The 14578-nt window shown below is 46.4% G+C and overlaps 1 protein-coding gene across 2 annotated transcripts in view; it reads right to left on the bottom strand.

Moving 5' to 3' along the window:
* Positions 1-14578, bottom strand: part of IGF2BP3 (insulin like growth factor 2 mRNA binding protein 3) — a 153777-nt gene that overhangs the window by 137876 nt on the left and 1323 nt on the right. For both annotated transcript variants that reach the window (XM_008066189.2, XM_008066190.2), the window contains exon 2: positions 14050-14110. In XM_008066189.2, the coding sequence (XP_008064380.1) occupies positions 14050-14110 (61 nt within the window). The remainder of the gene's footprint in view (positions 1-14049; positions 14111-14578) is intronic.

Genomic DNA, 14578 nt, shown 5'->3' with positions numbered 1-14578 from the left:
TTTTTTTTTTTTTTTTTTTTGAGTAGGTGTCTAACTCTGTCACCCAGGCTAGAGTGCAGTGGTACACTCACAGCCACCCCATCATCGATCTGCTCAGGTGATCTTTCTGCCTCAGCCTTCCAAATAGCCAGAACTACAGGGGTATACCACCACACCCAGCTAATTTTTTTATTTACTGTAGAGATGAGGTCTTGCCAAGTTGCTCAGGCTGGCCTCAAACCTGTGCGCTCAGGCAATCCTTTCACTTTGGCCTCCCAAAGTATTGGGATTATGGGCATGAGTCACCATGCCCAATCCATAGCTAACCTTAAAAAATAACATGGGGCCTGAGCCCGCGGGTTCAAGACCCGCCTGGGCAGCGAGACCTCATCTTTACAATAAATCAAAAAATCAGCCAGGCGTGGTGGTGCATGCCTGTAATTCCGGCTACTCGGAAGGCTGAGGTGGAAGGATCGCCGGAGCCCAGCAGGCCGAGGCTGCGGTGGCCGGGAGCGGCCACTGCACTCCAGTCTGGGCGACAGAGTGAGACTCCAACTCAAAAAAAAATAAATAAATAACATGGGTCTCTCAACCTTATTCTGGGATTCCTAGTCCAACAATTTATCCTAATTCACCTGTCAGGTAGTTAGATACCCTAAGAACAGCTCTGAATCCCATGGAATGTTTTGGAGGCACAGTCATTCCCATTCCCATGAAACAATGAACAAGCAAAAGCAGTTCAACAGGACCTCTGGTGAGCAGATCCCAAAATTAGTCTGGGCATCAGGTCTTCCATGATAATCCCAAATAAGTATCTGCTAAATGGCATTAACTAAACTGACTCAGTGCCTAAAGTTAAACACACAAAGACTGAGAATAATGCAGTCAACTCTATCACGCCTGCAAGTTGATCTCACTCTCCAGGCATAGTTTCAATCACCACCCAGCCATGCTCAGGCCTTTCTAATCCCAAACACATACCAGGATGTCTCCTACTCGTATGCCTTGGCTCTCGCTGTCCCTTCTGCCTTTTTCCTTCTGGGTGCACACGGTTCGCCTCTGCCCGCCTTCACATCCCTCACTGAATCTAGCCCTGGATGGCTGTACCCACACCCAGGTTCCATCGGATGCCCGTTTGTTTGTGTTCCCTGGGCATCCCACATATGCCCTGTGGTGCATTTTCAACTTCTGCTTGCAGAGATCTTGACCCACCTTTAGGATTGCAGCCACAGCAGTTACTATTACTGCTGAAAACAAAAATAATATCACCCGGGATTCAGACAGAAGGGAAAACCACTATGCTCCACGTACCCTCCTTCAGGACAAAGGTCTTATTCTTCTCTCTAGCCACTGAAACCAAGCATGGAACCAACTATGAGCACAGGTGCTCAATCTGTGCTTGTTAAACTAAAAATTTATATGAGTCATAAGGAATGCATTCATTTACGAAATTTAAATGCAGAAGTAGGTAAGCTAGCACACAAAAAATATGAAAACTAAAAATTTCAAGTACACTTAACTCTCCAAAGAAAAAGCAAGAACTTCTTCCGTTTTCCAAAACCAGGTGTTCTTTTTTTTTTTTTTTTTAAATAGACTTTTGGGACTGGGCACAGTGGCTCATGCCTGTAATCCCAGCATTTTGGGGGCCAAGGCAGGAGGATCTCTTGAGCCAAGGAGTTCCAAGGTAAAAACTTTCAGCTAAGAATCTGATTACATATAGGTATGCTTGACTGCAGTTACTATAAAAAGGTCAGTTACATTACAACACATCCATGCTGAACAATGCAGCTGTTAAAAAAAGAGCAGGGCATGGTGGCTCATGCCTGTAATCCCAGCACTTTGGGAGGCAGAAGCGAGATGACTGCCTGTTCGAGACTAGCCTGGGCAACTTGGCAAGATCTCATCTCTACAATAAACCAAAAAATAAGCCAGGCATGGTGGCGCACACCTGTAGTTCCAGCTACTTGAAAGGCTGAGGCAGAAGGAGTGCCTGAGCCCAGCAGGTCAAGGTTGCAGTGGTCATAATCATGCCACTGCACTCCAGTGCAAGTGACAGAATGCAAAAAAAAAAAAAAAAAAGATTTTTCAGGATATATTATTTAGTAAAAGCACAAATTATAAACAATATGATTTTATAATCCTAGCACTTTAGAAGTACGAGGTGGAAGGATTACTTTAGCCCAGGAGTTTAAAACCAGCCTGGGCAACATAGTGAGACCCTGTCTCTAAAAATTAAAAAAAAAAAAAAAATTAGCCAGGCATGGTGGTACACACCTGTAGTTCCAGCTACTTGAAAGGCTGAGGCAGAAGGATTGCCTGAGCCCAGGAGGTCGAGGCTACAGTGAGCCGTGATCATGCCACTGCACTCCAGCCTGAGTGACAGCGTTAAGACTCTATCTCTGAAAAAGTCTGTAGATACATGCACAGAAAAACTTCTGGAAAACAATATACCAAGTTACCAGTGGCGAGCCCTGGGAAGTACATGGAGATAGTGAAGACTAAAAAACAAATCTCAGGCAGGGTATGATGGCTCACTTTGGGAGGCCTAGACAAGAGAATCACTTGAACCCAGGAGTTTGAGATCAGCCTGGACAACATAGCAAGATCTAGTCTCCGCAAAAAAAATACTAGGTGTGGTGAGGGCATGCCTGTAGTTCTAACTACTCGAGGGCCTGAGGTGGAAAGATCGCCTGAGCCCAGGAGGTAGAGGTTGCAGTGAGGTGTGATCATGCCACTGAACTCCAGCCTGGGTGACAGAATGAAACCTCGACTCAGAAAAAAGAAAGGGAGGAAGGAAAGGAAAAATCTCTTTCACGTTTTACTTTATGTATTTTTAATCTCAGGGTACACATGTAAAAATTACCAATCTGTTTGATATTTATACACTCAATTGTATCTAGGTTATACTGTAAGAAAAAAGCTAAGACACGCTCATTGTAAATAAAAAACATCACCCACGGATTTCTATTTAAATGAGTCCATATCCCAAAACAGAACAAAGATCTTCCATACTTCTGTCATCACCACCAAACCTAACCTACATCCATCAAGTTTTCACATCTGAATCTCAGGGGAAACATACCACAGTTGCCACTGGAATGACTACCGTGCGGTACTGATCGATCAGTGACACACATTGTCCTACAGGATCCTAGGCAACATCATGTCCATTGGAACCTCCCTAGACCTCAGCTTCCTCACCTTCAAACAACATCTTGTTGCGAGGTGCAATGGCTCATGCCTGGAATCCCAGCACTTAGAGAGGACAAGGCAAGAGGATTAGAGAGGACAAGGCAAGAAGTTCAAGACCAGCCTGGGCAACGCAGACCAGCCTGGGCAACATATTATAGAGACTTTGTCTCTAAAATAAATCAAAAAATTAGCAGGCGTGGTGGCATACACCTGTAGTCCCAGCTACTCAGGTTAAGGCAAAAAGATGGTCTGAGACCAGCAGGTAGAGACTGCAGTGAGCCATGATCATGCCACTGCACTCCAGCCTGGGTGAGAGTAAGTCTCAAAAACAAACACACACACACAACATCATGACTTCAGTAAGCAGAGCCAGACAGAAATCAAACCCAGCTATAAGACCTCATATCCCACATTCTTCCAGCTGCCCCTTCAGTTCACAAGAACACATAAGGTAGCAACAGGAATCCTAATCAAGAGATTTTAGCACAATTTCTCCCTCCTACCCTCCTAATCCTCAGCAATATCCCAAGTTAATGCCGGGCACAGTGGCTCACACCTGCAACCCCAGCATCTTGGGGGACCGAGGCAGAAAGACTGCTTGAGCCCAGGAGTTTGAGGCCAGCTTGGGCAACATAATAAGTCCTCATCTCTACCAAAAAAAAAAAAAAAACTGGCTCACTGCAGGCTTGACCTTCCACATGCCCAGCCATGATAGTGCCAGCACACTCCAGCCTGGGAAACACAGTGAGACCCTGACTCAAAAAATAATAATAATATTCTCAAGCAAAAGAGACTTTCTTCTGCAAGCCAGGGTCCTACCAAACTTGGTAACAAGCTGGGACCAAGACACCGCTGACTTCATTCCAGACACCGCAGACTTCACTCCGGACACCTCTATCCTTCCTCATCTGCGATCTAACACAACCCCATGAACCAAAATCACTCTCCTGAGCCAAAACTGCCTCCACACCCTCTGTCCTACCCTTCTGCCTCCTCAGGCTCCCCTCCAACTTCTCTGCAATTCACTTAGATTAAGATAAAGCTGCTAAAAACTACATCAAGGCAAAAAATTCAGACTAAAAACATCTGGACATCAAAATGCTTTTATTCTATAATAAATCCTAGATTCCAGACTACCTGTGTACTAATCTTTTCTCTAAAGGAAGACAATAAATCAACCCTTCAAAGAAGCCACACAAGATTTCTTTACTTAGAAAAGGCAAGAAGCAGCCATCTCTGCTCTGACTTGCCACCGCAAACATGACTGGGCTGCTGTGTGAGCACCTTGGAGGATCTGGACAACTTAAACGGGAGAAATGAATGAAGTCAGGTAAGGCCGAGTCTCAGGGTCTAGAAACAGGTTTCACTGTTCATCTGGAGGGCCTCGGGCAGGTCGCTTCTCCCAGGGCTTTGTGGAGAATTCTTTGGTAAAACAACAAATACTATTAAGGAATCTACAGTTCTAGCTGGGCTCGGTGGCTCAGCCTGTAATCCCGCGCCTTTGGGAGCCTGAGGTGAGTGGATTGCCTGAGCCCGCGGGTTCGAGACCCGCCTGGGCAGCGAGACCTCATCTCTACAATAAATCCAAAAATCAGCCGGGCGTGGTAGCGCATGCCTGTAATTCCGGCTACTCGGAAGGCTGAGATGGAAGGATCACCGGAGCCCAGCAGGTCAAGGCTGCGGTGGCTGGGAGCGGCCACTACACTCCAGTCTGGGCGACAGAGTGAGACTCCAACTCAAAAAAAAAAGAATCTACAGTTCTATCTCATTTTTATTAGTTCTCCTTTCTTAAAATAGTAGGTGCTTACATATATTCTGAAAATAGTACTCTATTGATCAAAGGACTTACACAGAAAAAAGAATTCAAAGAAGTTATTCAGACCAAGTCTTCTGTCTCAAAAATCAATTAATCTAACTATCAGCTAGTTTTGGCCAATAGTTTTGGTCATTACTGTGACCAAAGATAGGATTCATAATCTGGGGAGTAGGCTACTTTACACCAAGAACCAAAGTTTTAAATATAAAAAAATGAGAGGGCCAGGTGCAGTGGCTCAAGCCTGTAATCCCAGCACATTGGAAGGCCGAGGCAAGAGGACTGCCTGAGCCCAGGAGTTCAAGACCAGCCTAGGCAACTTGGCGAGACCTCGTCTCTACAATATATCAAAAAATTAGCTGGGTGTGGCAGCACACGCCTATTGTCCTAGCTACTTGGAAGGCTGAGGCGGAAGGATTGCCTGAGCCCAGCAGGTCTACACTAGGGTGGCTGTGAGCATGCCACTGCACTCCAGCCTGGGTGACAGAATGAGACTCTGACTCAAAAAACAAAAGAGAGCTGGCTCGGTGGCTCAGCCTGTAATCCCGCACCTTTGGGAGGCTGAGGTGAATGGATTGCCTGAGCCCGCGGGTTCGAGACCCGCCTGGGCAGGCGAGACCTCATCTCTACAATAAATCAAAAATCAGCTGGGCATGGTAGCACATGCCTGTAATTCCGGCTACTTGGAAGGCTGAGGCGGAAGGATCGCCAGAGCCCAGCAGGTCGAGGCTGCAGAGGCCACTGCGCTCCAGTCTGGGCGACAGAGTGAGACTCCAACACAAAAAAAAAAAAAAGAGAGAGAGAGAGAATGTAAGTACTTCCAAAAGATTTCTTATATTTTTCCTAGCAAAAGCTTTACCAACAAAATGGAATGAATGCTTAATTTATGCCAGCATCCTAAAACAACAAAGTGATTAAAGTATTTTAAACCTAGTCCATGATAGTCATAAATGTTTTGGCCAATAGTTTCAACATCTGCTTGTCAAATCATGCATTTAGACCACGACATAGAAGCACTGGACTTGGTCTGCACTGTTTTGGAACCTAAGACAGCCTCAGAAAATTTCCAAAATGTACACTAAGAGAAAAGCAGAACTATAAAAAAATGAGGCAGGCACATTGGCTCACACCTGGATCACCTGAGCCCTGGGATTCAAGACCAGCCTGGGCAACAATAAATCAAAAACTTAGGCATGATGGCACACACCTTTGGTTCCAGCTATTTGGAAACCTAGACGAAGAACTGCCTGAGCCCAGCAGGTCCAGGCTGCCATAGTGAGACGTCAACTCAAAAAAAAAAAAAAAAAAAAGGAAAGTGAATTCACAGTCACCAAAAATGCTGAAAGCAAAAGTAAGTAAATTATCAGATGTAGGCCAGATGCAGTGGCTCACATCTATAATCCCAGCACTTTGGGAGGCCAAGGGGAGAGGATTGCCTGAGCCTAACGGTTCGAGACCAGGCTAGGCAATTGGCAAGACCTCATCTCTACATTAAAAAATTAGCCATGTGTAGTAATGCACACCTGTAGTCCCAGTTACTTGGAAGGCTGAAGTGGAAGGATCACCTGAGCCCAGCGGGTGGAGGTTGCAGTGGCTGTTGAGTGTGCCACTATACTTCCAGGGCTGGGCGACAGAGGGAGATTCTGACTCAAAGAAAAACAAAAAAAAAAGTGTCAGCTGTCATAAATAAGCCCTGTACAATAAGAGGATCTACTGAACTTAGGAGACTCTTCCATTTCTAGCAGATAAGTACTCATAGATGTTGCTAGATAAGCAAGAACCAAGATTCGAATAAATGAATTCTGAAAGAAAGGCTATATTCCAGGTTGCTCCAAAATGTATAAACCTTTCTCTATTTACAGCAGAGCCAGAAGGCTGAGATTTAACACTACCCCTACTCACTTATTCATCCACCTAAATCACAAACTCTCAATGGCATTCTACACAGCTGATTTTGGACTCCTTTGTCCACAGGTTTCCTCAATTATCCCCCAGATACAGCTCACTCCGTCTGCTTTCTTCCACTTCACTACCCTCTCCTTGCCCTCCTCCTTCCTCCTGAGCCCAGTCTCAGCCAGCCCATTTGTGATCTTGTCGATCCCAGAGTCTCAAACACCATAAGCTAATGAAGCCCCTAACTGTCCCATCCACGGCCCGCCTACCCCGAGCTACAGATATCTGTCTGTTCACCTTCACTTAAATTCCCAGTAAGTAGTATAAACATAATATGCCTAGTGCAAAGTTCCCGATTTCAAAATTCCCAAGGATCTGCTCCTCCCTTAACAATCCCCACTTTGGTCAATGGCACCATCTTCCACCCAGGTGCTATGGCCAAAAAATTTTGTCACTCTTAACTCATATTCCTCATCTCCTCCATCAGCAAACCCTGCTGGGTGTTCCTAACAGCTTCTGTGAGAATAGCCACTACCTACTACTTCCAAACAAATACCATCATCTCTTGCCAAGTTATTACAATGGAGGCCGGGCTCAGTGGCTCAGCCTGTAATCCCAGCACTTTGAGAGGCCAAGACGAGTGGATTACCTGAGCCTGCAGGTTCAAGATCAGCCCGGGCAACTTGGCAAGCCCTCATCTCTACAATAAATAAACAAACAAATAAATAAAATAATTGAAAAATAAATTTATTTTTTAAAAAGACATAACAATGGAAGCTGGCTCCCCGTTTCTAGTGCTAAATGCAATTTTTGGATATTTTCTGGTCGAAGCATTTTGAAGCCACTATGCCTCCCCTCCTTCAGTCTGTGGGAGATAATCTAAAAGACAGCCACCAGCCAGGCTCAGTGGCTCAGCCTGTAATCCAGCATTTTGGAAGGCTGAGGCGAGTGGATTGCCTGAGCCCGCGGGTTCAAGACCCACCCAGGCAACTTGGTGAGACCTTGTCTCTACAATAAATCAAAAATTAGCTGGGCGTGGTAGTGCACCTGTAGTTCCGGTTACTTGGAAGGCTGAGGCGGAAGGATCGCCAGAGCCCAGCAGGTTGAGGCTGCATGCAGTGGCCGGTAGCATGCCACTGCACTACAGTCTGGGCGACAGAGTGAGACTACAACTACAAAAAAAAAAGACAGCCACCATCACTTTCTCCTTCTCCATCCATACATGCCCCATGCTCCCTACCATCTGGAGATAGAGTTGAGATTTCCATATCCTCCCTTGATGCCGGGCTGGCCTGGGGTGACTTGCCTTCATCAACAGAAGGGGACAGGCATAACCATGTGCCAATTCTGGGTCTAGCCTTTAAGAAGACTAGCAGCTTCCACTTCCACTTGGGGTAGTCAGTCATTGTGCTATAAAAAAAGCTCAGGCTACTTTTGAATGATGAGACAGCACATGGTAAAAGGTCACAAGAGTCACCAAGAAGCCAGTTATATGAGTGAAAACTTCTGGTCCTTTTAGCCCAGCTCAATAAAGTGACCCAAATAACACCCTGTGGAACAGAACCAACCACCTAACAGACGCACAGAATTATGAGAAAGAATGAGCTGTTTTGAGCCACTAGGTTTTGGGGTGGTTTGTTAGACAGCAATAGACAACTGAAAAAACATGATCACAATAGAATCAACTCCCTAAACAACTAACAGATAATGCCAGATATTCTAAGGACTTAGGCCTCTTTCAGCTTACAAAACTACTAGACTCCTCTAAGAACATGTCCACAATAACTGAATTATTTCCTAATCAAGTTAAATGGTCCCAGGATAATTCTCTAAAATATGTACAGTTTTTTGGACTGCGTTTGCCTCTTCAGGGCAATAAGATTCACACACCATATCAATACTTATAACTGTGTTTACTTACCAATACTAAACACTTGCCAAACAGCAATTTCAGGCTATGATAAATTACACCCTCAATTTTAATGGAACACTCAAAACTATGCTTGCCACGAGACTTCAAGCAAGATCTCGGCAGCCCAAGTCAATAGGTAACATCAGATTTATGAGGCAGAGATCCTAACTAAGGATGCCAGACCTACCCCCTTGGTCATTGCTACCACACTGCCACCTCCTGTCTTATGACTCTGGAAGCTGAATCAGAGGCAACAGTCAATAAAGGAAACTCAGCTAAGAATAGCACAGTTAACCATCTTGTCTTTCTGCTGCTCCTCCCTCCCAGACCAAACCAACCGCCAGAGTTACCGAATGGATAATTCATACCTTTCAAAAATTAGTTACTGCTACAAAAGTTGCTGCCTGCATACTGCTAAAAACAATTATAATGGTGTCACTTCAAACATTTGAAGGTGGTTCAACAGCTTCACTTTAATACAATCCTTTAATTCCAATCCTAGAACCACACATTAACCGCACCGAAGCGGTGTGGCTCATAAAAGGGTTTCAAAGCATGGCAAAGATCATTTCCCTCTTGCTGACTGCCTGAAAGAGGGACACAGGCAAAAACAACTGAGCTACCACACAGAAGAATTCAAGTCTGGCTCCTTACAGGGAAAACCCCAGATCTCTAATTCCAAAAGATACGTTTAAGTCTTAGCTGGTAACCCATTTATTTCCAGCAGAATGGCAAAAGCTCAGAACAAAATACTGTGTGTCCCTTGTAGTTTATTATGATGGCATCTGGCCTGAACAGAGCATGTAAGTGATCACACAAATCAAAAGGAAAGCCAGAACCAGATGCCAAGATTCTCGAGTCCCACTGGCTCCAGGCACGTAGTGTTTCCATAACATTTTCCTCCCGGTTATTGTGGCAGCTACACGGTAGATGCTACTTAATGTTATTTAATTTTTTTTAATTCTATTAAAGCTGAAGTAAGAAGAAACCTTTCTGTTTTGAGAAAAAAGGAAATCAAGAAAAAAAAATCTTTCCAGCTACAACCACTTAAGCAGTCACACACTGATCTTCAACTGAGCACTCCAAAGATAACCCTGCTTCTAATTCTTTACCAGCCAAGAAAATTCCCTAACCTTCAGAACCTCAAGTCTCTGCATGTGTGAGAAACTTTCCCAATTCACTTGATTCACCTGTACCACACTGATAAGAAAGGACAGCGCTGCTCTTCATACCTGTGTTTAAACGGTTTCTGTTGTTCTAAGACTTTGAAGCCGGTCCCACAGTGAGGGGTCATGTGCCCTGACTAATGGGCACGTTACTGGCCATGGCACTACCCTATTCTACACTTAACAGCTATTAAAATGCAACACTGGCTCTTAAATAGCCACTTAAAGTAAGATGCATTTAAAATCCCAGTGACTTTCACAATGCTGTACCCGATTTATATGTAAAACATACAATTGTAAAATGGAAATAAGTTGTTCATTGTCTTTTTCATTTTTCCCAGTGGCAAAATGCAGGTGACAAAATTGGCCATCTTAACTATTTTTAAGTGTACAATTCATTGGTGTTAAATATATTCATGATGCTGTGCAACCATCACTATTTTTTTTTGGTAGTTATTGAGCTTAGGCACCACAGTCTGTTTTAAAGAATCCTTTCCAGAAAAAAATACTAACTATAATATCCTACTGGGTTTTTTCTTTTTAAAATATATTTTCGGCTACATATAATCCTAATCAATGCCAACAGCTAAATCATGAGGAAGTTTAATAAATAATGGTTAGGCTATAAAAAACTGAAGATATGAAGAATTACTTTCATAATTTGAAAAAGTCATGGAAATTGAACTAAAACCACCATCCTCTTAGTTCCCCAGTGTCAGCAACTTTCCTGTTCCCTCTCCCATGGCCAAGGGCCCACAACATAACAGAAAAAGACAACAGTGCTATTTACGTAATCACATAGGGGCACATACAAGGCCCCACAAGGCACCAGGAGCTCTTCCAGCCAAACTCAGCTACATTCTTTGGAAGTCACAATTACGTTCCACACCCACGCTTACCTACAAGGGGGGGAGGGATGTGAAGCCTATATACCTCCAAGACATCAAGTCAAATATGCTGTATCTTTTATATTTAGAATAAAAGGTGCAACACTATCGCAGATATTCAGTGCAATCTTCTCTTCATTCCGGATGCAGGAGACCTTCAGGGCTGCAAAGAACAGCTATAATCTTCCCCAACTGAGAGGTATCTGAATGCAGAAAAGCCACATTCCTTCCACATTCCCTCAAGAGACTTCTGTAATCCAGAGCAAAGCTTGGTCTGAACCAAACTCAACCTTGCCCCTTCCTGAAAGGGTCCCACCCAGCTCCGCTGGAAGTCAGAACGCCGCCAGCCTGCCAAGCACCCAATCACCTCCTGGGCCCACTCTCCAGTTTATTCGGTGCAAGCCCATTCATCCATCTCAGCGTGCTGCCATAAGCATTCTCCAGCACCAGGCTCCCAACATGCCTTGCACAGCAGGTATAAAGGTCGTTGCTGCACATGTGGGTTTTCCTGCCTCAGATGCCTACAAGACGGTGGAATAAACGACTGCTAAGCAGAAAGAAATCCACCCTGAAGTCCAGCAGGCTCTCTTGGCAAGGATTGGTCTGTGGCATTCAGCTCACTATTCATATCACCAGCTCCACCTCCTGACCTTGCCATAGGTGGTGGGCATGTGGGTTCACCAGTTACCTGCTCTTTCCCAGAGCCTATGCAGACAGCGGAACAGTCCAGATAAGGGAAACTGCATCACAGCTCCAACCTTCAGGTAAAGCCACTATAATAAGATTTCCACAAAATTTCCAGGCACAAAGAAAGGCTCTACTTTTGTTTGAAGACATTTCAACACATGCAAAGGACTTGATTCTTCTTCTCAAATCGGTAAAAAAAAAAATTGTCTCCAATGTTAGTACTGTATCATTCAAAATCCTGAACATTTTTAAATGTTAGTAAAAAATGAGCTTGAACGGTTAGTCGACATTGTTAACAAACTGAAGATAAACTGATACGTACTTGCTGCACTAGCAATATTTTACTTCCTGTGCTTTCCTAAAGAGGAATTCCTGTTCATTATAAAATAAAAACTAACCACGTTTTCAGTCTGGGCAAAAGTCTTTAAGAATAAAACAGGCCAGGCGTGGTGGCTCATGCCTATAATTCCAGCATTTTGGGAGGCCAGGGTGAGAGGATTGCCTGAGACATGGGTTTGAGACCAGCCTGGGCAACTTGGTGAGACCTCATCTCTACAATAAATCAAAATATTAGCCAGGTGGCATGTGCCTGTAGTTCCAGCTACTTGGAAGGCTGGGGCGGAAGGATCACCTGAGCCCAGCAGGTCAAGGCTACGGTGACCATGAGGGTGCCACTGCACCCCAGCCTGGGCGACAGACTGAGACTCTAACTCACAAAAAAAAAAAAAGAATAAGATAGGCAGTTGTTTCTAGGTAATGCTTTTTTTATTTAATTCCATTCACACAGAGAGAAATTTACACCAGGCTGCAAAAAGCAGGAAGGTAAAGCAGGTAAGGCATGTAATCTGTATTTACATGCTGGTCAATGAATTGTATTAAAAAAAAACTCAAGATGTTTAATGTTTAAATTTAGAAACTCTCAGATGTTAAAATGTCAGTCTGTTAAACACAATCAACTGCTTTTTTTAATTCAACATTTTAAGAAAATTAAGACACACTAGCCAAACATGAAACCAATTAGAATTTGCAGAATGCAGTTACATTTTTTTTCCTAGGTGACCAATTGAGGGTATGCCTTTAAGCTTCTCTTTTGGGAGATATGGCTTCTCCTTCCACTTTTCAATGCCTGTTAAACTAGGCTCAACTTAGACTTTTTTTTTTTTTAAGCACACATCCTATTATTTTAGGAGCTTTCTAAAAAATAACAGCATTCTACTACATTAAATAACTTGAACCCTACCAAAATTCTCTACAAGAACTAAATCAGGTCCCTCGATATACACTTTCAATTACCCTAACGAAATTCAAGCACATGAATAAGAGAAATCCACAAAGATCAAAACCACGTCCTTCCTAAAAACAAGATTTGTGAAAATGTTTTACCTAGAAGAGAGCTCAAATCGTGAAACAGGGGTACAGGTGACACTGTGTGAAGCCACCTCTGCACAGCCCCAGGGAAGTGCACGCATGCCCCTCCTGCGCCTCCTCCCCCCGCCCCCGCCAACCCCAGCGCACTCTCACCAATCCCAGCCAGGCACCCGCAGCCCTGGTTTAAATTAACTTCGAGCTTATTGTCTGGCCCTCGTTGGGAGTGGGGGGATGGGAGGGGCACGCAGAAATCCTAACCCCACCTTGCAAAACCCAGAGAGGATCAATAGGCCAACCCCAGCGCTACTGGGAGGGGCAGTGACTTTTCCAGTTCGAGTTACATGGCCGGAGTCTGGCCTGCTCCAGAGACAGGAGCCCTGTCTCAAAATACTTCAAAGGCTAAAAACAGTCTGCAAACATTTTGCAAAGTGACACCACTCACGATCTGGGAGAAGAGAAATCCCCTGCTTAAGTACCACAAATCTTCCGCTTGCCACCTCTTGGTGGCCATTTGGAAGCAAAAACGTGCCCAACCATGGGGCGGGGGCACGAGCGGTGACCGCAGAGCCCTGTGTAGGACTCCGGAGTGACTAAAAGGCACTTCTGGGCCGGAGGGGCCCAGGCGCTCACTCCGTGTTCCAACCCCCGCCGGCGAGCTAGCGGGGCAGGGGTCACCTCCTCTCCCCGCGGGCCCGCCGCGGGCGGCCTCCCAGCTCTGGACAAGGAGGTGGAGGGAGAGGGAGAGGGAGAGGGCGCCATCCCCGCTCGCCGGGAGCTGCTCCCGCGTGCCCCGCACCCATGGGTGCGGGAATCACCCACTGCTTCCTTAGCCTGCAGATCCCCCAGAACCGCCTGTGGAGACCAAGCTCCCGTGGTCAACCCGACCGGCTCTGACCGAGAACATCCCGCAGTGAACTTCCTCGAGAGACTCCATCACCAGCGACAACGACCCAGCGGCAGGGGCCACGGCCGAGCCCCGGCAGTGCCAACACACACACCCCTGCCGTGAACTGAAACGCAGGGGCAAAGACACGCCACGCCAAGCCTCACAGCACCCGAGCAGCACGGGCGGCCATGGGGCTGTTTTCAGCCGAGCCTTCCTCCCAATAACGCAACGAGAAAGGAATCCATCAGAAAAGTCCAGGAGCTCACCTCTGCCTTTTTGGAACCGAGTGCTCCACTTCTATGGGCTTCCCGTGCAGTTCCGTTTTACCTGCGGACACACAAGGAGAGGCGGTCGGCCGGGCTCGGCGGCTCTCCCCGCCCGCAGGACCCCCACGGGCCCCCAAGGCCCCGACGCGCTCCAGGCCGACACGGCCGGGCCCCGCGCGGGTGGGCAGCGGGGCCTACCGAGGCGTGGGTGTGGACCCCGGAGGGTCGGGCAGGAGCGCGGGCGGCGGGCCCGGCAGCGTGGTCGCCTTGCAGTCCCCAGGCCTCTCCCGCCCGGCTCGGGGATCCCCCCGGCCCCACAAGGCCCGCAAGAGGGACGCAGCCCCTCCTCCCTGGACACTCCCCACAGGACGAACTCGGGCGCGGGGGCGCCCCAGCTCTTCTGCTTCCACCCAGGCCCCGGGAGCCCGGCGCTGGGCTTCGGGAGGGCAGGGAGCGGCGGGAAGGAGTCGGGGACGGCAGGGAGACGAGGAACGAGGGCACGGCCAGCAGCGCGGCACAGACCGGGCCA

The sequence above is a fragment of the Carlito syrichta genome, unplaced genomic scaffold (genome assembly GCF_000164805.1).
Source record: "Carlito syrichta isolate Samal-C Ts95f unplaced genomic scaffold, Tarsius_syrichta-2.0.1 Scaffold308854, whole genome shotgun sequence".
Taxonomy (NCBI): Eukaryota; Metazoa; Chordata; class Mammalia; order Primates; family Tarsiidae; genus Carlito; species Carlito syrichta.
This window is presented reverse-complemented; position numbering and strand designations above follow the sequence as displayed.